Raw genomic sequence first — 25,475 nt, 5'->3', positions numbered from 1 at the left:
TTTATTTTTATAATTATTTATTAAAATCAGTTTTTTTATAAAAATCAAAAAATAAGATTAAATTAAAAAGATTAAAATCAAATTATTGTTCTTCAGCGTCTTTAAGGTTTTTCATCCACAGATGAAATTTACTATCGATTTATGATCTTTGTTCCGTAAATAGATCCATGCATCGATAGAAATTAAATATATGCCCGATCTACACAGCATATGCAAAATTTTAAGTTTTTCGAATTGGGGGTTCGCGTAAAGCTGGGTTGGAACCCAGAAAAACCCAGAATTCGTAACAGTCGAAAATGAAAAAAATATGAAGAATTTAACCTTGATAGACAAATTTAACAAGGATTTAATGTTTCCCTCTTGACGAAAAACAAAGGGAGGAGGAGAGAGAGTTGATGAAATGTCAGAAGAGAAAGAAGAATAATCGATTGAAAATCCGGCGGAATTATATTCTCAATACTTCAAACGCCGTATAATCCATTGAACAGAACTTTAACAATGTAACACCTTTCTGCTTTCTTTGTTAACATTGAAGTTCAAGTATGCAAAGATTCCACACATTTTCCGTGATGAATTATATTGTGCAAATAATTTTATTAATCAATTATCAGGTTTCAAGTATGCAATTATCATATTTTAATAATTTTACTGTACAATCGTAATGAATGATCAGATATTAATACATTTATTGTACAAATTCCCTGTTTTCGCATCCGTTGATTGATATTGTACCATCAAAATCTATTTTCAAGGATTAAAAACCTACTCGGATGCGTTAGAACACCAAATTTTGATTTATTAAAATTTTGCAAAGGCTGTATAAATCGGGCCATTTTTTTATCTCCATTGATGCGCAAGTGAATTTAAGGGACATAGATCATATATTGGTGGTTAATTTCATCCATGGATGAACAAACTTGAAGAAACGATGAAGAACATTGATGAACTATGAAGAACAATTTTTTTTTTATTTTGATTTTTTGTATTTAATCTTATTTTTGGATTTATTAAAAGTAGATTTTTATAAAATAATTTCGAAAATAAAAAAATATTTTCGGAAAATCAATATTAATTTTTGGAATAAGAAAATGAATTAAAAAAGGAAATTTTTTTAAAAAATAGGTTTGACCAATATTTAAAAATAAAGCAAAAATCAGCCAATCATAATTAAGTATAGTCATGGTTACAATAAAGATGACCATAGTAGAAACATCCTGACATTATCCTAAAATCAACCATAACAACAAAAACTTTGCATCGGCCTCTTTGAGAAAAATCCAAAGTTGATAATCTTAAATAGCTACAAATGTAAAGGAAAAAAGAAAATTCCAAAAGGCGAAAGACTAAAACGTAATACTTCTACATCATATATTTCATTCGCCCCCTAAATGTAGTTCATATTTGACCTTTTATGTTTATAGATTGTAGAATCTTGATCAACTTTTTATTTCCTTACACAATGAGTATTATTATATTTAAACTAGTATAATAAAATTCTTTCATAATATTTGAATTACTTCAATTCTAAATTATTATTACTTATAGTTTTCTAAAGATATACTTTGTAAATTTTTAAAATTATATTTGAACTGTAGAAAAATACTATGTAATTTTTATTTTCATCAGGATGAAGGGAGTCGAGTATAAAAAAATTCTCAATAAATTGTCAATAAATTATGCAAAACCTCAAAATAATTATTAAAACATTACTCATCAAGTTGTATAATGTATAACCTACACTTCAATCTTTAATTATGCATATCCTTAAACCGTGTTCAAGCTGTGTTCCACCATTTTGCCCTCAAAGTAGACTACTTCATTCAAAAATTCAATGTTGTTAGGAATTTGCACCTAAGAAAACAATGTTGCTAGGAACCACAAGCAATTGGAGTGGAGGTAGCTAAGAGAGATCATCTAGAATTAGGTACCATCTCATAAATTTAACACCAAGGTGAAAATAACTACTTGTACAAATTTAGAATACAATAATAATAACCAAATTGGCATACTTGCGTGCATTGATGAAAGCCCTTAAGTCACATAAGAACGGAGGATATACAATCAATTAGTAAGGACATAAATTTTATTTTAAGTAAACAATTAGTCCATCTCTTATGTAATATTATACTAACGCGCTATATGCACACACTTAGAATGTTTAAATTGACGAAGCAGTCATGGAAGAATAAACAAAGTAGATATACTCCTATATCTAGCCTCTTTGTTGATGACTTGATGGTGAATCCTTTGATCAAATCTTTGTAAATTAATGGCCATATAATCAAGGATGCAATCTAGAAGGTATAGTCTCCAGTCTCCACATCTGGTCAAGGGCATGTCACATTGTCACGAATATAAATATACGGAGTATGCCCTTAATTATGTAACGCTTAGTGTTCGAATCGTGATTTTTATAAATAGTTACGGTTCCCATATGGACGTTTTTGCAAGAAAAGGAATGACGACTAAGACTACATACTGTTTTGGTAAATGATGTAGACTTGGTACTTCGTATTATGGATGAATGTATAATGACGACGTTGATGATCCAAAAGAACCTATAAAACGTTGAATGACCAAAGCTGACTTAAGAAAAAGGAATACAAAAGAGACAAGGGATTTATAATTGTCACGGTAGTACCGTAGCAGTAAACCTTGTTTTAATATTATGTTAAATGTTTAATACTAGTATAGTTTAGGATTTGTCTTAATTTCATTATCAAAATATCATTTGTTCAATTATCATAAAAAATATTCGGCCAGAGTCTAAAGATGGCACTGGGCTCGGCCCGACACGACTCAGCACGAAAAAAGTACGGCACGAGCACGATGTAGGCCCGACACGGCATGTTATTGTGCGTATGGCGGGTTTAGGTCGCCTTTAATTGGGAGAAGCACGATAAGACACGGCACAATTGGGTCCAACATGACAAAGCATGCTAAAACAATGCTATTTTGCTTAGGCACGCAAGCCCGGCATGATGGCACGTGGGTATGCGTCGTGCACGGGCAATCTTTTGAAAACTTCGACCCGGCACAAAACTCGTGGGCCAGGCCTAACTAACCCCAAAGCACGTGGGTCCGGCACGACCCGGCACGGCCCAGAGCCATCTTTACCAGAGTCATCTACCTTGTTAGGTCAATTTGCACAGATTTATTTTTGGGCTCCTTACTAAAAAGCCTTATACTATCTGCAGTGAGCTCGCTCTCATTTATAACTTTATAAGGAAGTTTTCTCTTTATTCTTTCCATGTGAGACTAAAATTGCCTACTCCAACTAAAAGAATGTTAGATTTGTGAAACTCCTCAAAGTGAAAATTTAAATTTCACAACAATTAATACCAAATTGTAATCTTATACAGCTATACCTAAATCAAAGAGATTAATCGAATTCAAATTTGATACATCTTACAATTACATCTAACAAACTATTACAACAAAAATACAACCTTTAAAACAAATATGAAAAATTCAAACACGACAAATAAAATTTCTTACCAAAACCAACAAAGAACTACCAAGTACTATGGCCTCTTTGGACCTATACTATAACAAAAATGAACATAATTTCATGGTGTATCATGTGAAGTGTACGTGTAGTATTTAATTAGGGCCGCGTAAACATCCTTAGAAAAACTAGTTAATCATCCTACAATTCTTCCTGATTTCGCCGTTAGATCCAGTGAGCGGCTTAATATCTCCCATCTTGATCATGGAGGTGGCGAAATCGGAGTAAAACCTACCAAGGTTGCCACCATAAGTTTGGACGAGAGCATTGCTAAGTAATTGTTGGTCGGAGTGTAGAAGACCCTTTTGGTTGATGATATTCTTGTAATAGTCGTTGTCGAAACAAGTCGGGGTTTGGAGGTCTAAGGGTGCTAAGTTGTTATCCCCCATGCCGCTAGTCCTCGGGCAATTTGCACGCCTAGATTGAGCAAATGATGCATCTATGTTGGTGTCGTTGTATATGTGATCCCTGAAACTTGTGCACCTTGCTTGTCCGATTGTATGAGCACCTAATAAATAATTTTATGGTAAGTTAAAATTTTATATGCTAGATTTACATAATAAATTGATAATTATAGTTTTACAAATAATTGTTTATTAGTAACATAGTTATATACCAGATAAAGCGACCATGTCATTGGCAGAAAGGCCTTGATTTTGGAAACTTGATATCAATTGACCAAGGTTAAATGTTGGTCGTGGGATGTCATTGTTTGCATCGGATTGACTAGCTGTCCTAGCATCTCTTCTACCGAGCTTTACATTCCAACTTGGTCCTCCAAGCTACAACAAAATGTTTTTTTAAGATTAGACCAACTTTTATATATAACTAGTACTATTATTTTTACCAAGTTGAGCAAATACACTAAATGAAAAGTATATGTGAATAAGTTTATAGTTTGATTATGATGATATAATAATTTTTACTCACAATGACAACGGAATCTCTAGCGGTGATTGCTAAGATATCAGCACATGAGACAACTCCTGGACAAACATTCTCAACTGCAGATTTAATCTGGTCGATCACTTCAAATCCTCTAACTGAGCCGTTATTAGGTCTTGCCATCTTTTCACCCGTGAAATTAGGAGTATCATCTAGTAGAAGTGATCCATCGCATCCCTATTATACACATGTTAGGTTTTATGTCAAAAAGCAGTCTTGTAAATGCAAAATGTACGTTTATTGTTTATTATGATTTGTTATTCTATAAGATGCTCAGATAAATTATTTAACAATGTATAAGCATGCATGTAGTTCATCTTAGAATGAGATTATGTTAAGATATATGCTTACGTTAACAAAGCAGTCATGGAAGAACAAACGAAGGAGAGAAGCGCCCATCCTAGCCTCTTTGCTGATAGCGGAATGTACGACAGATTTCACCGTCGAATCAAGGCTAGGACAAGAGCTAGAGTAGAAGTTTGGGGTCAATTGAGCATTTGAGCTCCCAACCAATACCACAAGAAGGTAAGCTACTACTACAAAACTCATGGAAGAAGAACAAGATGAAACCATGATTTTGATTAGAATTAGGGAAGTTTTTAGCAAAGTTAAAAGCAAACAAATATTGCTAACAAACTAGGAAGTGTGGATGAAGCAAACTTAGGGAAAATGCATGATATTTATAGTGGTGCCAAAGGTAAAGCTTTATCAAGGTAATATTATAAGTGGGGCCCTAATAACATGCCTAGTTACATGTAATTTTAATTTCAACATACTTAATTAGCGGAAGGATTACCTAAGAGTGTACTAGATAAGAAAGTCAAGTACTTGGAATTAATCAAAGGGAAAATTAAACCGACCAAGCCAAATTTGTCACATAGCGACCTAGCTCAGGCAGTGGACTAACCAACGAGAGTTGTTAGAAGTTAGAACATTAATAATAAACGAAAGTTTGAATTTGTCACTACGAGAATAGTTATAAGAAATTTAATATGTTAGGTTTAATGGGTCCATTATTTTTCCAATTGAATTGGACGCGGTACACTATGCATATACGCATGAGAAGTGAAGTGGTTAGCCTTAGTCAGTCTAAATTGATCCGACCCGAATTATAATAATACTTCTTACAAATACCTAATTTGATCCAAAGTCAAATTAAATGATCCAATTATTGTTCTGTTGTTCCATAATGTAGGACCACAAAGAACTCAAAATGAAAGAGATATGGAGTAGCTCAAAAATAAGCTTGAATATATTCAATTATGTTTAACCCATACATTTCAATAAAATGAATAAATTTTAAAACTCTGTGACAAAAAGAATCCATTTTTTAATATAGGCTACGTATACTTCCAGCGCTTTTTGGTGTGGTCAGCCACACAGCACAGCACGCTGACACACACTAAAACACTGACCGGATAACCTCTGATCGACGGAATAACCTATGACCAAGTAATCCTTGAGAGACCGAATAATTCCTGATTGAGTAACCCCTACCACACCGTGTGACCAGACACATATAAAAATTTGTGTGTATACATTGCGTTTTGGATACTAAACATTTTATTTCAAATCCAATATATACTTTTCAATTATATCCTTATTGTGAAATAAATCATTACTTTATTATTACCTGAACAAGTCAATCAGGTAATTATCACAATATCCACTTTCTGAGTTTCTTCACACATCTGTCCAAAGAAGTCAATTACCTGATAGCTAAGTTAGGCTAAGAGTGTCTACAAAATTGTTAGTGTGAGATGAGAAGGCAACAAAAATAGATTAAGATGATTGAAATAAAGCTTAAATTTGATTGCTTTTTGAGAAGTCACAACTTTATAACTATGGATGGTTTAATTTGTTCAAATGATCTGAGCTATAACACCTACCATTTTATTTTATTTTATTTATTTATTTATTATTTTTTTAAAACGCCATAACACCTACTTAATTAAAGGCTTCCATAATCCATGGTGCCTAACCTTAGAGCAGGCGGGGTTACAAATGCTAACATTGGAAAGGGTCCGCTGCAATTTTGTTAAATTGGGCCCTAAAATTATTTTTTTAACGAAAAATATTTTACGAAATTATAAATTTGTGATAAAATTGAAGAATAGATTATTAATTAACTAGTTTTCTCTTTACTTTGTACAAGTAAATTTCAAAAATTGGAGCCCTTCTATAATAGTTTAACTTAGGCGCCTTGTGCGATCGACCTCCCTGCACATGCTCAGAACCATCCCTGCCTTAGAGGAGTGTTCTATATGCTTGCTACAATAATTTGTACAAACTTGTGCAATTCGGAATTCTGTTTACAATTTCATATCCTAAGCATGTACGAAAAAGACATCCGGCCAGAAAATTCAATTCTAGAGCCTTTCTAACCTCTTTATGCCTTGCATATGGGATACTTCAAGGCTATGTTATAGAGGTTTTGGTGCAACCCATGCTCTTTCATGCTAAAGGACTTAGCCTAATGAAGCTTATCCTAACCTATTTATGATCTATTATTTTGGTATTTTTATTCAAGCGATCGGGAGTGCTGACTGATAAGAATTATTCGTCTAAACTTTTTGTAGGAAATAAAAACAAAATCGAGGAACATAATAAACTCCAATTTGATCCGTGGAACATTTTACAATTATAACGAACTCTTAGAACACAAGTTCAACTAACAATTGTGAGGACAAGATGATGAAAGCTATAAGCACTTCAAGGTTCTATTGAACCAAATTACCCAACCTTAACAAGTGTAACACATTATTTATGTGCTCATATATTAATTACAACCACAGCTTAGTTAAATTAGTTAGTCTTCCTACAGTTCTTCCTAATCTCACCATTGGATCCGGTGAGCGGCTTAATGTCACCCATGTTGATCATGGCGGTGACAAAATCGGAGTTAAACTGGCTAGGCTTGGTACTATAAGTTTGGACGAGAGCGTTGGTGGAACCACCACTAAACAATTGTTGATCGGAGTGTAGAAGACCCTTTTGGCTAACAAGGTTCTTGTAGTAGTCGTTATCAAAGGAAGTTGGGGTTTGGACATCCAAGGGTGCTAAGTTGTTGTTGCCTGAATTGCTAGCACTTGGACAATTTGCTTGCCTTGTTTTGGAAAATGATGCGTCAATGTTGCTCTCATTGTATATGCGAGTCCTGAAACTTGTGCACCTTGCTTGTCCAATTGTGTGGGCACCTAATAAATAAATTATGTGAGCAAAATTTATTATCAGGATTATGACATAATATACGAGTATACAGTAAGCAAATGCGACGGCAAATTATATCCATCATAATTAATTACATAATAACTATATCGATGTAGATGCAGTGTATAATAAGAAATTCAAATGACTAAAAATGCCAATCTATATACATTGATCTGATCCAGTGCCGATATAAATATTTGACTAGTAATATGTAGTATTGATATTTAAGTTTAAAAAATCATAAAATGTGGTCAATGTTATTTTATTTTGACCACATGAATAGTAAATGAGTCGAACTTTCAGGAATGGAAGTAGTACATGTCTTTTAACTCCTTATTAATTTTTATTTTTCAGTCTACCAATAGAAAATAATTCTCCCATTGAATTGTGAGCCTAATATTAGAATTATGAATATAATTAAGGATGATGATTTCTCTAAAAGATTGTTTTAAACTGTCATATTTTACATACGTCATTTTCACACCGACTCCTCATGAATTAATTTAATAGCATTTAAATATATATAAAAAGTTTGATGAGAGATCTGGATATATAATACTAATAACTAATCATGTTTGTTGTCATACGGTATTTTTATTATATAATTGTCTTAGTATAAGATTAATATTTACTTTTCTTCAAAAAAAAAAAAAAATTTAATATTTACTTTGTTTAATTAGAATTAATAATTATTGAATTAATTTCTAAATGGAGTGGACCTTCAAAAGTTCTAATCATAACAAACAATGACAAAATATTTGGTAAACACTATAAATCTAGTCAATATTTTCGTACTCCTTTTACAATTATATAACCGGCGGCGAGGAACATGTTTCTTTCTAGCACAAAAGCACAGTGTCTTTTTCTTTCACTGTTTTTCTTCTCCTTTTCTTTTTCCTTCTAGTATCAACTCCTTTTTGTCTCAATAATTTTACTATTATTGCTCCCCTTTCGAAACCCTAATACGAAGTATATACTTGTATATATTCGATAGCATACCTTTTATTTTCATTCTATCACATACTTTAAAAATACAACTGAACATATAATTATCTCATATCATGCATTAATATAAATGCACGCAATAACTAACTCCTTATAAAAACCGATGTAGCATATCTTTAAAATAGAATATAATGAGGGATTTATGTCCATGTGTACGTACACAATTGAACCAATTGATAAGCTAATAACCTTCCCAAAAAATTTAATTATTATATTGGTTTTCTTAGAGGTTCTCTAATTTAATTTATGCAATACTTTAAGCAAGGCATATTAACTTAAGCTATACCAAATAAAATCCAATTTGGAGGGGAGATAAAAGTCATAAAAGTATGTAGTTTATATATATACCGGATAAAGCAACCATATCGGTGGTGGAAAGCCCTTGATTTTGGAAACTAGTGATGAGAGCACTAAGACTTGAAGTTGGTGGTGGGATGTTGTTGTTTGCAGCAGATAAGCTAGCCGTTGTAGCATCTCTTCTTCCTAGCTTCACATTCCAAGTTGGTCCTCCAAGCTAAAATAACAATATAAAAATTTAAAACAAGAAACTGTGTATTATGATAGTAGTACGTAACATTTTTATTTGTTTCATGCATTGACTATTGTGAAGAGTAGTTAAATGAATCTTAGCTATTTACTCACAATGACAACGGAATCTCTTGCAGTAATGGTCAAAACATCAGCACATGAGACAACGCCAGGGCATGCTTTCTCAACCGCGGTTTTTATTTGGTCAATTACTTCAAATCCTCTTAGTGAACCACTATTGGGAATTGCGGTTTTCTCACCAGTAGAACTAGAAGTATCATCTAGTAGAACTGATCCATCACATCCCTGTTACGTATCAAAAGAATGAATCAGAAAAATATTTTTAGGTAATAAATAAAGAGACTTTATAATAAAAAGATGTTTGCATGTGTGTTTATTTAAAAAGGAAATGAAAGATGATATGATAGGACATATAATGTTTACATTGACAAAGCAGTCATGAAAAAATAGACGAAGGAGCGAAGCACCCATCCTAGCCTCTTTGTTGATAGCGGATTGCACAACAGACTTTACAGTAGAAAAGAGATTGGGACAAGAGCTAGAGTAGAAGTTCGTAGTAAGTTGAGCATTTGAACTCCTTATAGAAACCATAAGTAAAGCCACAACTACAAACACAGCTAAGAAAGAAGATGATGCCATAATTTAGATTATTACTCAAAGGAAGTTTGTTAGCCAAATGACAAGCAAATTTTGCTAACAAACTAGGACGTGTTGTTGGATTGAAGAAGCTTAAGGAAATTGCATGATATATATAGTAATCTTAATGATAAGATTTCTCAAGGTTATACTTTGTATATTATAAGATACCCTACCAATAATTAATAGTCCTATATAAATATGCCTAGTTGCATGTAATTGAATGTTGGATTTGAGTTGTGTTCTTAAGTGGTAGGCTAATTTATTGTTTGATCGATCCTCTAAAGACAAGTCAATTATTGGAATTTTGTTATGAATGATGCTAAGCAAGTGTGACCCAAGCAGTTTTATTTTTTTAAACATAAAAACAATTGTTTTTTTAAGATAACTTAATAAGCTCATATTAACTGTCACACATCAAACCAGTAGCTGGAACTTACGAGATATGGTAGACTTTGGAATACAGAAGTTTCATAGTTTAAGGGTAAGTCGATTTTGTATACTCGTAGTGAAAATTTTGTAGTGGTCATTTGAAATATGATGACTACCATAATAATGGTTTAATGATTTTATACAGTATATAATTGACTTATTTTTCTCAAATAATAAAGTACATTTCTTTATTTTTGGTATAAAATAGTTTCATCAACATTTTTTTTATATATCCAATTTTAATTTTAATTTATGAAATTTTTATTTATATTCATAATTTCTTGAAATATAATATCAGCGTGCAGCGTTTTCTGTGTGGCTGGCCACACCGTGTGGCCGACTGACACACACAAAAACACTGATCGGGTAACCCTTGACCAAGTAATAATTAAATTCTGACTAAGTAACCCATGGCCGACCGAGTAACCCTTGTATAAGTAACCTTGACTACACGGTGTAGCGCCACATATGAAACTTTTTTTTTTTTTAATTTTTTTATGTTGGATTAAAATTTTAAAAATTATATTTTCATTGTAGACATTAAAAGACTAGTTGTGTTCATATTATAATGTAAAAAATGAATCAATCATATTGCTTTATCATTTAAATACTATGATAGTCATATTTCAAACAACAACTATAAAAACATCCATACTCGTAGATATTTTTTTTTTGGTTCATTTTAAATTTCTCAAATACAAAACTGATAAAATGAGTGAAAAAAAAGTAAAAAAAAAACCTAGATACAATTAGTTTCTAAGTGTATCTAGGAACAAAATAGCAGTATTGCAAGTACTGTATGTGTTAATAATTGTTCGGATTAAGTACTCTACATAAACAATTATTGTTGCACCTCCCCATGAAAATAAATAAATAATTAATTAAATAGTGGCGGTTTTCAGCCCGTGTTATACACGTTTTTTTTTACTTAATTATTATGTTCATTCGAATGTACTCTTATTACAAGAGATTGTATATAAAAAGAACTATATGACATTGATCATAGGCATTATTGTATACAAGTAATATATATTGCATATATTATTATTTTAATAATTGTCATTATTATTATTATTATTATTATTATTATTATTATACTACAACAATACTATAACTAATACTATTATTTGGGAAGGAACAAAAAAGATCCTACTAAATCAACAACACTTACAGATCAATGCTTGAGCATAGAAGGAGAAATAAGGGAATCCTCTACTCCCATAGAAATATATGTAAATGATAGGATTCAAACTTGTAATCTCAAATCTTTAAGGTGAATTTCTCACCGGTCGTTTCCACCAAGCATGCATGCTTGATTAAGAGTACATATTACATTTTTTTTTTTTTTTGAAACATATTAATTACTTATCATAATTGTTGAATACTGCATAACGGCGATATCGTAGATCTAATAGTAGATTTTCCTCCTGCCCTTGATCGCTATGTTCAATTCATGGCTTCGTGTCAAAAACAGATAAAATTGTGAAAGTTTTTTGACTTTGTTCATAAAGTGAACCTTTTGGAAGTTATTAATACTATTATTTGAGCTAATGAGTTAATGATCAGGGTCCACTTTGTCCCAAGTAAAGTGTACGTGTTTCTTTATCTATCCATGCAAAAAGCTAGTCCACTTTATTTTTAGAAAATAACTAGGGATGTAAATTACTTAGCGTTTGAGTATCGGCTAGAAGACACATTTTCAATGCATTAACTCACTAATTGATTTGATCACCTACTAATAATGTTATTATTATTTTTTTTTTCTTGATAAACCACATACTAATGTTATTTATTTAACTTAAATTATCCGTCACTAGTAGAGAAATGATCATTTGCGTCGCACTTTTAGAGTGTATTTGCGTCGGTTCTAGGTGCGAAGCAAGTGTTCGCGACGCAAATGACTTTTAAGTCATTTGCGTCGCACATTGGTGTGACGCAAATAACTCTTATTTGCGTCGCACTTTTATGCGACGCAAATGATATTTATTTGCGTTGCTTATTTACAAAAAACGACGCAAATGAGTGTTATTTGCGTCGCTTATTTATAAATAAGCGACGCAAATGAGATTTATTTGCGTCTTTTATTAATAAAAACGCGACACAAATAGTGTTAAATGGTGAAGCGAATTCTAGTTATTTGCATCGCTTTTTTTATAATATTGTGACGCAAATGAATCTTGTTTGACAATTCAAAAGCGAATTATTTGCGTTGCTTGTTTGTTTAATGATCAGCGATGCAAATGATATATAAATATATATATGATACAAAATAAAAAGTAAGAAGCAATAATAAAGAATTCAAATATAAATTTTGGCAGAGTTTCCTTTGTAATTTGGCCTACCCATAAAATTGGGAATGACGGCAGCATATCAAAAACCTGTCCAATAAATTTACAACTCAATTCCATTGACATTATAGTCATCATTCAACACAATCACCAACACCAACCCAAATTGTTGGTAAACAAAATACATACATTCATGTCAATCCTAACAAATAGAACAAGAGTCTAACAAGTAAATGGAGTTTTGTAAGTGTAGATCTAAAGTTCAAAATTGCATACAAAATAGTATGCCCAAATATCTCGAACCTCGTTTATCTCCTCATTTGTGTACGGTGTAGATCTTGAAAAATTCTATCAGCACAACACAAACAAAATATCAGTGCAAAAGTTTAATCCAAGTGTAAGTACTTCAAATTGTATTTATTAAGTAAAAATGAAATATTTGACACCTCATACCGTAATAAGGTCCTCACTATTATGATGATATTGCATTATTTCGAACATATAACGCATGACGTAATAGCCACATTCACGTCCACCTAATTGTTGAGGGCACTACATACATTATAACAATTAGTTCAATTTGATTGCTATACATAACATTATTAAGAAAGTATATTTTGGGTAAGGAATTAAGTTAAACCTGTCCCAAATGCCATGTCAATTTACTTCCCTTAGATTGTCCACCTAGTGTCTTATAATTTCGAAAAGCACTACACATTTGAAATAAATAACATATTTGTGCAAATTATATAAAAGCATTTATTAACCTTAAATAAATTCACATGACTCTATAAACAAACAAACTTACTTTGTCATTGGAAACTTAATTGCCAAATTTCGCTTTTGCCTCATAGAATCAAAGATGTAGACCTCACGCTTAGTCATGCATAATACCAGAAGAACCCAATGATTCCTACAATGTCGTATGTGTACTATCGCCTCAAACTAGGCAAAATTAACAAGAACTCACTTGAATATATTTTTAGTTATATACTATTGTTAATGAATAACTTTATACCAGGAAAAATTAACAAGAGGGTATATAATATATCTGTGAAAAACAGTGGTCAAATTCAATAATTATAACACCCAAAAAAAAAAAAAAAAAAAAAAAAACAGCGGTAGTAATTGTTACAGTACTGTAATAATTAACAAACTGCCTTACCTAATTAACTTACTAATTCACCTAACATTTTTCTGCTAATCCATTAAATTTTTAGAAACAGAATACAAGAACAAATTGAAACCCTAATTCCCAAACAAGTTCAAAGTCCAAGCCCATCAACAACCAAACTCAACAATTGAGAAAATCAATTTAGCAATTTTGGTGAATTAATAAGTGAATGTTGCATCTAGAGATAATGAGTTACAAAACATGGACTCCTCTTAGTAGCAAATAGCCTCATAAAATGGCAAAAGCACCTTACATCACAAAGGTAGATAATTTCAGCTTCATGGTGCATCCATTTAAACTGTTTATCCAACAATTTAGCTTAATCATAATCTTGAAGATAAATGATAAAGGTACAAAGGCACACAAACCTTTCGAACAAAAACACCACTTAAGGTATCAGGGAAACTCTGGATTAACTTTTCTAAGTCACCCAACCCTGTTGTGTCAAGATTAGATATTTCAAGTCCAAGCCATTGTTGAGGGACTTCCCTGGCACAACCCAAATTTAAATTTAAAAAATAATAACTTCATTAGAAATAAAAATAAAATAAAACGTTATTCAAACAGTAGCAACCACTGAAAGACTGATTTTAAAGAGCAAACAAGCTACAACAATAACAACATTACAGCTGAAAGACCAGCATGAGACAAGATTCCTTGGAAAAAAAAACTGATAACCTCTTCACCCACCCACAAGCACAAGGCATAAAGTTATTCATTCAGACAAACAACAAAATTCATAACTCATCAGAATTAAGAGAATTCTTTCCAGTGAATTGAAGCAGAGACCAGCCAATAACACCTAAACTTTTTGAACATCAATTGGAAATACCTCTTCACTAATTAAGAGGTAAGGCAACATACCTATCAAAAAATATATATATATTTATCAATCTCTCCATATCACTTATCCCAAAAGCCAAAAGCATTGTGAATTCTATTTTAATTTCACTTGCTTGAATATATAGCAAATAAAACATGGACAAAGCATCCTATCAATGGCAGCATTAATAAGCAACCCACCAAAATCAATTGAACTCACATCACAAATAGTATAATATCATCACTTCACAATAGTATAAAATTCAGAATTCTGAAGCAAAGATTGAACAAAACAAAAATAACAATCAATTAAAAACGGAAAAAAAAAAACCAAGAAAAAAGAATACCTCAAAACATATTCGCTATTATTAGGCACGAATTTGCTCGTTTATGCTCTAAATTAGGGTTTAAATTAAACCTTCGAATTTGCTGCATAAATTTACATACATTAACCAACAAAATCAATACATGTTGCTCGAAAATTAGGGTTCGAATTACACCTTCGAATTCGCTGCACAAGTTTAGGGTTCGTTACCTGTGCGTTTATGCTCGAAAATTTGCTTGAATTTGTTGCTAAAAAATTCTTCTTATGCTGCTGCTGGGAACGAATGAACGAGGTAGCTTAATTACCTTCGAATTTTTGCTCGAATTTGTGCCTTATGCTGCTGCTGGAAACGAAGGAAGGAGGTACTTCGAAAAGTTTTGGGAACGAAGGAAAGTTAGAAAGGTTTTTTATTTTGTATTCACTTTTGGAATTACACTGTAGGTTATTTGCGTCTCACTTTTAGTAACAAGTGACGCAAATTATTCACAAAATCATTTGCGTCACTTGTTCCTAAAAGAGAGACGCAAATGACATTATTATTTGCGTCGCTCTTTTAGTAATAAGTGACGCAAATAACCTATATCAGTGTTCTGCGTCGCACTTTTAATAAATAAGCGACGCAAATAACTTAAACTGAACTTAAATTATATCATTTGCTTCGTTTGTTTCTACAAGCGACGCAAATGAGGCGATGCAAATGAGCATTTCTCTACTAGTTCGTTTGAGAATTAAAATTATTTTAATTGAAATTAAAATTTCTTCAAAAAAAAATATTAAAATTAAATCATTTTTCCTAAATTGGAAATTTTTTCCACTGCATTTAAATTAATTTTAATAGTTGTTATTATATTTTCTCTTTTCAAATTGTTTATTTTTATTAAACTTAACTTCACTTATTTTTTACAATGCTAAATATTATTTCTTTTAAGGTGAAAAGATCATAACATTAATAAGATTAATAAGATGTTTATACAATATAATATAGATAAATAGTTTAAAATTTTAATGAAAAAAGCACAAAAATATTATAATGTGTATTTCCATACCCGTCTTCTCATTAATATTCATAGTCAGCAAATAGAATTGAACGAGTCAATTCATATTTAAATACATAATTAAGGGATAAATGCATGATTACCTATGTTCCCGGACTCTTAATCTTTATGTTTTGACATGACTATTTAGATAGGAATACTTACAAGTCACTCCTTGCCAAAACGTTTTCTTATAAACAATGCTTTCAAAATTAATTTTTAAATATTTTAGTCCTTAATTAAAAAATATTATTAGATAATGGGGTCCAAAACAGCAAGTGATAATGTCAAATTTGGACAATATGGATTTGTCATGCAATTAATTATTAAGGCAGATAATTACATCCAGTCAAGTCTACAAATTAGTAAATGCACCATTGCATGCTGCTCAGCTGCTCCCACCAAAGCATGTAAGACTTGCTCACAAATAAGTGTTATTTCTTTGGGCTGTCACTTTCATGGAGCTACGTCATGGTGTACTTGGTCACCTTGCACCATTACGAAGCATTAATTTCAATGCTCTTAAATCTAAGTACTCCGGCCATAGATAAAACTTACGGAGTATTTGATTACTCCGCATTAACTTTCATTATTCATCATATTGGTATAAATTTTACGAAATACTTCAGTTATATAAAACCCCTCAACAGAGAAAGTGCATGCATATTTTGTATACTATCGGCAGAGTAAATATCTCAGGGCCGTCTCTTAGCATGAGCAGCTTGAGCAATGGCTCAGGGCCCCCATTTTGAGGGGCCTCACATCTATTTTTTTAAACTATAAAAGTCTAATTTATAAAAAATGTAAATAATTATTAAACAAAGCAAAAATTGAGAAGTATATCTATTTTAGGTGTGTCTAAACTCTAGACCTTTTCTCTAATTCTCTCGTAATTTAACCCCCTCAATTTTTATGATTATGCATGTCCCTTAAAATTCTTTTCTATACTTATCTTTCATAACATTTATTTTTATTGTAAAGCATAAGAGTACAGATAAAGTGCTAAAAAGAAAAATTAGAAAGAAGAATAAGCCAAAATCTCAAGTGACTATTATGTATTTGTAATTTTGGTGAATTTTTTTTTTTTTTTTTAAATACTTCCTTTGTTTCCTGTTATTTGCTACTATGCAATAATTTTTCACAAATGTTACATTTAATACGAAACAAAGATAGTATAAAATTCATGAAATATATTGTTGAGTATTTATGAAAAATATCTCTATATTTAAGGGATTTTTTTAGTTTCGCTCTAGGCCACGTAAATGTTTGAGAAGGCACTGAAATTTCTTACTCTGTCCTTTGTCCAATTGTCTAGATTCCTATGTCTGTGAGACTTATTATTCTCATGTTTAGGTTTAGGTATTTATCGGCATACCAGAGTTCAGAAATAGTAGCTAGCTTAGAATTTTGCTACTCAAATTAATGAAATCTGTTAAGAAAAGACGTACAAATATTATTTTGAAAGATAAAGCAAGCGATTTGGTCCATTTGGAAAGGAACCCACTACCCACCTATAGTGTCCTATAGTATGTATAAGCGAGCAATTCAAATAGATCGGCTAACTAAACAGTGCATGCTTTCAATTGCATGAAACCTTTTGTCGTGGTCAAATCCCATCACTACCCTTTACTAATTAGTGTTAAAAATTTAAGACATATTTAGCGTTGATGGGTGTGGATGATATGTAGCTTAGTTGGATAAAACTTAATTATATCATTTGTTCTTTGGCTTGTCTTACAAAGAAAACATAATTAATGTTGATATACATCTTAATTATCTCTTACCTCTCCTTTTCATAGGTGTTTTTCCCATAATATGAGTGTGCGTTCTATTCACCTGATTTTTACTTATCTGAATTTATCTGATATTATCTAAACTTATCTGAACTTATTTATTAGAACTTATATTAGTTATAAATTGAACTTTGGTAGCTCAGATTAACCCTTATCTCACAACTTATCTGAATTTATCTGAACTTATTTTTCCTGAAATAAGTGGAAATAAGGTGAACAGAACGGGGCATAAGTGGAGCTAACTCGAACCTGTAAAAGAATGTGTTGGTGCTTATCTGATCAACTTCAATCGACAATCGTACATACTTTCTCATTCCATATTAACTACAAGTCTACAACACTTGATATAAACGATTGTTAGACATTTAAAAAATCGTATAACTACGGTTTCATACTGACTTGATTAAAGTATTAATTACTTGATTAAAGTATTAATTACAGTATAACGACTATAATCATACTTATTAACAAGTACAAAAATTCCATGTGAGTATGTCACGCCGTAAAAGCTCGAGCAAAAAGGTTTGGTAGAATATTCTATAAATTAATCTTCAAAGAATAACGACATGTGCCTACAATTTACCAACAACTATTGCTAATTGGTCCGATGCCAAGGTTGATACAGTCATCTACCACTTTAATGTTCATCACCCAACAAACTTTGACTACTTAATTAAAAAATAATGAAATAAAAGGACCAATAATTTGAGTTATTGTCCAGGTTTTGAACGTGTGAATGCTGACTATAGTTGTTATATTCGAAATAGATACTAATCCTATGATTGTGTCAACTTTACCCAATTTTGAGATTATTGATTGATTCTTTTAAAAGATATTTCATCTTCTAGAGATCTTTTGGGTAGTGTACTACAGCTATCTTATGGAATGTCATAGGAAAATACAAATTACATAACTTATGGAATAATTTAAAAATCAAATAATCATATTAAGCAAAGGTTTAAGCTTATGAGTTTAAAATCATGAAATTAATTTTTAGATTTTAGGGTTAGGGATTGGATTTTAATTTTTCTGTATGGCCTTCAATCTAAATTAAATACTGAACTTGTTTAGTTGGATTAGGAGTTATACGAGCTGAGAATTTGGGAGTATCTAGCTAAGTCAATTATTTAACCTACGTCAAATATAGCATCAATTAAATATCGAGTATATGCATTGTGTAAATTTGATCATTCAAATTTCAGCCCGTTAGAAATTTCACACTTATTTCTTTCAGCATATTCATAGTTATATATGGATTTATTAAGTTGCTACTAACTAATTAGCTCAAGTATAATTGAATAATGTATGGTGGGAGTAATAATTCTAATGCAATAAGAAAATCCTTTTTATGTTATCATGTCACATGTAGATACATAAAGGATTGAGCTAGGCTGCACACTTATTTTTGAATAAAAAGAATGTAAAGCATGTCACCTATACTCATGTGATGACTCATCATGTGGGATTTACAGTTTTTTTCATACAACCAATTGCAAATTAAGCCTTTTTTAGTTAAGGAGAATGCCCAATTAAGACAGAATCGTACATAGATTAATTAGATCCAAGTTAGCAGATATTGATTTGAGAGTGAGGGGAAAAATTGTAAATAATTAAGGCAGAACTTGTAAATAATTTACTTCTTTAAATAAACTTGTTGACGCTTCATGATAAATGCATCACGAAACATTACAATATCTATGTCTCACAACTCACAATACAAATTAAATGACGTAAATAAAACATAATAAAAACTCACAATTCTTAAGGAAAGTGAGAATACAACATCACAAATTAAAACCCAAACTTGTAATTATAATAATAGCCTTAAGATATATAATTAGTTCACTCTCCTGCAGTTTTTCCTAATCTGTCCTTGTGAGCCAGTAAGAATATTGATGTTACCCATCTTAATAATCGAGGCAGTAAAATCGGAGATGAATGCATTTGGATTCGAAGCATAAGTTCGAACAAGCGTATCAGTAGCACCTCCTCCATTGTACAACTCTTGGTCTGAATGAAGAATTGCTTGTTTGTTAAGAAGGGTCTTGAAATAAGTGTTGTCAAATTTGTTAGGGCTTTGAGCATCTAAGGGTGCCAAGTTATTGTCTCCATTTCCATTATTTTTAGGGCACTTTCCTTGGTTTGATTTTGCAAATGAGGGATCAATGTTCTTGTCTTGGTATATGTGTTGCCTAAAGTTTGTGCACCTTGCTTCTCCAATTGTGTGGGCCCCTGTTAATTTTTTGTTGATTTAAAATGAAACAGAAAAATACTCTGTCAGATAAGAATCATAGAATAAGTACAAAATTACATTTTACATATATTTCTCTAGGGAATATTATGTGTTTAAAATTAGGTGATTTTGGATTAAAATCTTGTTTGATTAAAGCATATTAATATCGGATTATTGGGTATGACCGTATGAGTACGATGTTGTACATACCGTACAAGGCAACCAAGTCCCTGGTAGAAAGTCCATGATTTTGGAAGCTAGAAATGAGATTACTGAGGCTAGCATTTGCAGCAGGAATTGTATTGGTGGCGTTGGCCTCGGCAAAATAGGCTGCTAATGAATCTCTTCTACCAAGCTTCACATCCCAATTAGGTCCTCCTAGCTACAATATTTCACAAAAAACCATATATAACTAATTAAACTATAATTATTTAGACATGATTTTTAACCATTTTTGAAAATGTGTAAAGAGGTAAGATGCTTACAATAGCAACGGAATCTCTAGCAGTAATCGCTAAAATATCAGCACAAGAAACTACACCCGGGCAAACTTTTTCGACTGCTGATTTGATTTGATCAATGACTTCAAATCCTCTAGCAGAGTTTCGGTTTGGAGCTGCACCTTTTTCACTCTTGAAAGAAGGTGAATCATCTAGCAAATTTGATGCATCACAACCCTATTTGTCACAAAACATAAATATTAATACATCTTGTACGACGAAAAAGAATACTCCGTAAAAAAAAAAAAAAAAAAAAAAAAAAGTAGTATATCCAGTCCAGTATGTTAAAAGTTGGTCCAATTGATATGAGTTTGGGCTAAAAATGTTGTCCAGTTCAGCCCAATTTATCAAACATTTTTTAGGAGAATGGCCCAGTCATCGTATTAAAAAATAGGTAGCTCGGCCCAGAATAATACACCAGCTAAAATAACTTGGATTCTTTGGTTGGTTCCGGCCCAAATCATGAATAATTCATTTTCTTCACTTTTCGCATAAGACCATGACTTTGCTCATACTCCGTACGATTTACTTCTTATGAAAAACGCCTAGGTGCCATAAATCACTACATGAAAATATTATTTAGAAAAATTTAAAATAAAATTAAAATAGTATGTGTACGAAGTATATGTTAACTTATCATGCAAGATGGAATATAGTGCAACTACGCAAGATGAAAGTTGGAAGTATAATTACAGAATATGCACTATGCACACATAATGGTTTATAAGGACGGAGTATAAGTTGATCACATGGACGAAGCAATCATGAAAGTGGAGGCGGAGCAACGAGGCACCCATACGAGGCTCTTTGTTGATAGCAGACTGCACCACACCTCTGATTGTCGGGAATAGTTGTGGACACGAATTATAGTATAAATTAGCATCAGATCTTCCGATACCAAGAGGAAGAAAGACGAACAAGACTAGCAAAAGAGGAGACGGAGAAGCCATTTGTTTGTTACTCCGTACTAATCAAGCCACTCAATGCTTAAGTAGCAAGTATATAGATGAGAGTGTGTGTTGAGAACAAGATCACCAATTCAAGGCTATTTATAGTAGTACTTAAGTTCTTGCATGTAGGATTTTAGGTCGAATACTCTCAATGTTGGGGCCCTTTCAAGGCACCTAATTCCATGACTTGTAGAAAGTAAAAATGGAACTAAATTTCTACGTTTCCACACAAAGGTATAATAAATTACGATTAAAGAAATCATTTAGAACTTGAAGAAAATATAAAAGGTGATTAATTAATTATGGTAAATATGTTACGTTGTAGTTGATATGAAAGTATGCTCAACAACTCCATATAATTAAGAATTGATAAAACGCGGAGATTATAGTGCTCACCTTTAACAGGATGTGTTACTTTTTGACTTAGTTAATACATTTTTTTGCATGCTTTATCATCTTTCATTCTAGCCAATTTTCCTAGTGTTAGTTGTGAGTGAGTTATTGGTCGCAATGTTTAGCTTTACTCTAACAAATTTTTTTTGAAGGTTGTCAAAATTAAACAAAAATTAAAATAAAAAAATGAAAAAACTAGAATAACACCACAAAGTTCACACCACAAAATTTCTAACTTTTATTTTAACACCACAAAAAAAACCCAAAAATTAGATTTCACCACCATCTAACGGATTTTTGGATGGAATCCGTTAATGGGACCCACCAAGTACACGTATCATTCATTGATTGGTTAAAAAAAAGAAATAAAACAAAAAAACAACCTAAACCCTAACCCAGCCCCACCACCGGCAACCCCTAAACCCTAACCTAGCCCCACCGTCAGCACCCCTAGCCACCGAAAAACCCACCTGAGCCGACCTTGAAACACCCGAACCATTGGAAAACCCACCTAAACCATCCTTGAAACACGCATCCCAGCCACCGAAAAAAACCCCAGTCGCCGCTAGCAAGGGATAGGGTCGTAGACTAGGGTGGGGATCAGGGCGAGGGTCGTCGGGCAGGCGAAGTCTTGTGGGTCGTCGTCTGGGTGCTAGAGTCGGTACGGTAGGGGCATTGCATGAGATGGTTGCGGTGGTTTGGGGTGGTTTTTGGGGAGGAGGAAGAGGGGATTAGGTGAAGTCGGCGATTTTGGTGGGTTCAGGGGGCTCCAGCGGGAGGCCATATGGCTAGGGGGTTCCGGTGGTTGGCTTTGGGCTATCGGCAACTTTGGCAGGTGGTTCCGGTGGTGGGGTTGGGTTGGGTTAAGTTAGGGCTTTTATTTTATTTTATTTTTTTGTTTTTTTAAAACAAATCGGTGAGTGACACGTGTCCACAGTGAGCCCCATTAACAGATTCCATCCAAGAATCCGTTAGATGGTGAAATCAAATTTTTTTGATTTTTTTTTTTTTGTGTTGTTATAATAAAAGTTTGAGATTTTGTGGTGTTATAATCCATTTTTTGTGAAATTTGTGGCGTTACTTTCTAATTTTTCCTAAAAAATATTGCTTTTAAAACTTTTTCTAGTCTAACACTTATCCATCATTGAATTGAAATTGCATAACTTGCTTTTTTATTTAAATAATCAAAAGCATGTTGATTTTATTCATACTTTTTTTTTTTACACCACTTAAGAATATTGTTAAAATTCTTTCAACATGCATTTATTTTCAAAAATATGGATATTTATAGTTGTTTATGTATAATTTTAAGGACGATTTACAAATATAAGACAATTTTAAAACTTAATTACTTTTTTGCATTGGAATAAAACTTATTTACAAAACTATTGTCCATGACTCCATGTAGGCTTAGTGAGAGGTTCATTTATAAAAAAAATTTTTATTGCATCAAAAAAAAAAAAAAAAAAAAAGCTCTTCACTTCCCCTCCACCACCGAGGAGGAGCCCCCACCGAAGACCACTCTATCAGCGCCGATTAGACCAACGACCGCCATTACACACTGCCGCCACAATTGCCTGATTATTATTATTTGGCCTTTGGGGTTTTAGGAGGTGAATGGAGATTAAAAAAAAAAGTGCTTGGAAGTGAAAAGACGACGACCTTTTTCCGATGAAACTGAATTTGGAGAGCTCTAATTCTCATCTGAATCAACCAGCCCATAGCTCCCCCTATTTTCTTTTTTTTTTAGAGTAAATTATAAAAAAAAAAAAAAAAAAAAAAAAACACGAGTCAAAATTGAGAAATTGAAGTATATGTTTCGGGGTGTAAGATCTCCAAGAATAAAACCCATGGAAAGTTGGAAACCGATCATCTTCTCTTATTTCTGTGCAGAAAATCGACGCCCAAGCGATACATACATCGTTAATTATTTGTTTTCTAATTCAGAAAACATAATTAGTAATCGGCATGGTCGCAAGGGTTGCGGCAGTGTGTAGATTGTGGTCGTCAGTCTAGTCGGCGCAGATATGGTGGGCTCTTTCTTGGTGGTAGGGTGCTCAATTGCGGAGGAGAAGTGAAGAGCTTTGCAATTTCTTTTTTTTGAAAAAGTAAAAAAAATTACATATAACAAGCATCTTACCAAGCCTACATGGACAATAGTTTTGTAATTAAGTTTTATTCCAAAGCAAAAAGGTAATTAAGTTTCTAATTTGCCAATCGTCCTAATTTTAAATATTAATGGCTAATGTGTGTTTTAAATACCATAAATGAAGCAAATAGTACAACTATTGTAGGATGATACTAGGACAAGTAATTTAATGAAAGATAGCAAATATGAAATGAAGTGTAGATTCAAAAGGAGACGTAATCATGTTCAAAGAATCAAAGTATTTTGACACAAAAAGGTAGGAATCGAGAAATCAATAGTAGACCTATTGTGCATTAAATTTTAGATTGATTGCGTTACAAAGTACTTTTTTCATCAACCGATAATAATGGAGTATGTAAATAATATATGACTAGAAGTAATTAACTACACAAAAACCACCATATATGTTGTTTGATAGACTAATATGTTGTTTGATAGCCTAAAAAACCTACTCTATCTTAGATTTTTTTAGCCTCAATAACAACGAATTGAACAGTTCTTTCCCTCTTGACTTGATTAGCTAAGAGATTGATGTCATTAGTTACGCAATTTAAAATCCATGATGGTTTGGTGTTTACTCTCTCCGCACCCTATTGTCTTTGAAATAAAAATTGTTATTTAGGGAGTAATACGTTCGTAACTTAATTGAAAAAGATAATTACACTATGATTTGAATATATATAACATGGAAATGTTAATAGAAATAAAATAAAATAAAATAAAATTCACACATACTTCCTTCCTGCAAAATAATTATTGAGCTAATATATGGCTAATGATGATATGTAAACCCACATATATAACAAGATTACAATAATATCCTTAATATGACTATTAAAAGTTATTATTAATCCCATTATGTTTGTTGTACCGGTCCTAATAAAAAGTAACCCTTAGATTGTGTGAAACTACTCAAATTGGAGTGATTTCCATTGATTAATATGTATAGGATTACAAACGTGAGTCTTAATCATGTTAGGATATCTCAAAAGATAATTATACAATATTCACAAAATATATCTTTCAATATATTCTATCAGTAACTTTAAATAATAGTATGAGATTTATCTCGATACAATTAAAATAAAGTAGACGTCAAATTTTACCATATTATTATTCTTAGAATGCAAGTATTATTGGAATTTGATTATTTTTGGTTACCTAACTTTAGAAATAATGTTTGCATGCTGCATGATCAAGTATTCAAGTATTTAAGAATCAATAATAATAACATAATACTAAAACAGACATCAAGAATGACACGTGTCATTTTCTGGTGCTATTTTTTCCCTTCAAAATCTTTTTTTTTTCTTTACTTTAACTACTTATTTTAAATTATTCTTTATATATATTCATCAAATCATATACTTGTGATTCACTTTCCTAAAAAATATTTATTTTTAATCATATATTTTCCATATCTTTTATTGTATAAATTGTTATTTATATCTATATTATTCTATGTGTAATCAATATATCATATAAATTACACTGATTTTAAAATGTATTTTGTTGATTTTGATTGATTC

General features: G+C 31.9%; 3 protein-coding genes across 3 annotated transcripts; all 3 read right to left on the bottom strand.

Moving 5' to 3' along the window:
- Nucleotides 1–3,335: 3,335 nt before the first annotated feature.
- Nucleotides 3,336–5,103, bottom strand: LOC110699380 (peroxidase 4-like). The gene is made up of 4 exons (XM_021876904.1): nt 4,805–5,103; nt 4,439–4,630; nt 4,125–4,290; nt 3,336–4,016 (listed from the first exon to the last, which is right to left on the bottom strand). Exons 1-4 carry the CDS (start codon nt 5,024–5,026, stop codon nt 3,637–3,639), a joined length of 960 nt encoding a protein of 319 aa, XP_021732596.1. The 5' UTR covers nt 5,027–5,103; the 3' UTR covers nt 3,336–3,636.
- Nucleotides 5,104–7,033: 1,930 nt separating this feature from the next.
- Nucleotides 7,034–10,043, bottom strand: LOC110699379 (peroxidase 4-like). Its single transcript, XM_021876903.1, has 4 exons — nt 9,641–10,043; nt 9,311–9,502; nt 9,017–9,182; nt 7,034–7,650 (listed from the first exon to the last, which is right to left on the bottom strand). Exons 1-4 carry the CDS (start codon nt 9,854–9,856, stop codon nt 7,259–7,261), a joined length of 966 nt encoding a protein of 321 aa, XP_021732595.1. The 5' UTR covers nt 9,857–10,043; the 3' UTR covers nt 7,034–7,258.
- Nucleotides 10,044–19,331: 9,288 nt separating this feature from the next.
- Nucleotides 19,332–21,491, bottom strand: LOC110699378 (peroxidase 4-like). Its single transcript, XM_021876902.1, has 4 exons — nt 21,204–21,491; nt 20,440–20,631; nt 20,165–20,336; nt 19,332–19,953 (listed from the first exon to the last, which is right to left on the bottom strand). The coding sequence occupies exons 1-4, from the start codon at nt 21,402–21,404 to the stop codon at nt 19,559–19,561; spliced, it is 960 nt and encodes a 319-aa protein (XP_021732594.1). The 5' UTR covers nt 21,405–21,491; the 3' UTR covers nt 19,332–19,558.
- Nucleotides 21,492–25,475: the final 3,984 nt, after the last annotated feature.

This window comes from Chenopodium quinoa, unplaced genomic scaffold (assembly GCF_001683475.1).
Source record: "Chenopodium quinoa cultivar QQ74 unplaced genomic scaffold, ASM168347v1, whole genome shotgun sequence".
Lineage (NCBI taxonomy): Eukaryota > Viridiplantae > Streptophyta > Magnoliopsida > Caryophyllales > Amaranthaceae > Chenopodium > Chenopodium quinoa.
Note: the sequence above shows the minus strand (reverse complement) of the source record. Positions and strands in the feature narration are given on the sequence as shown.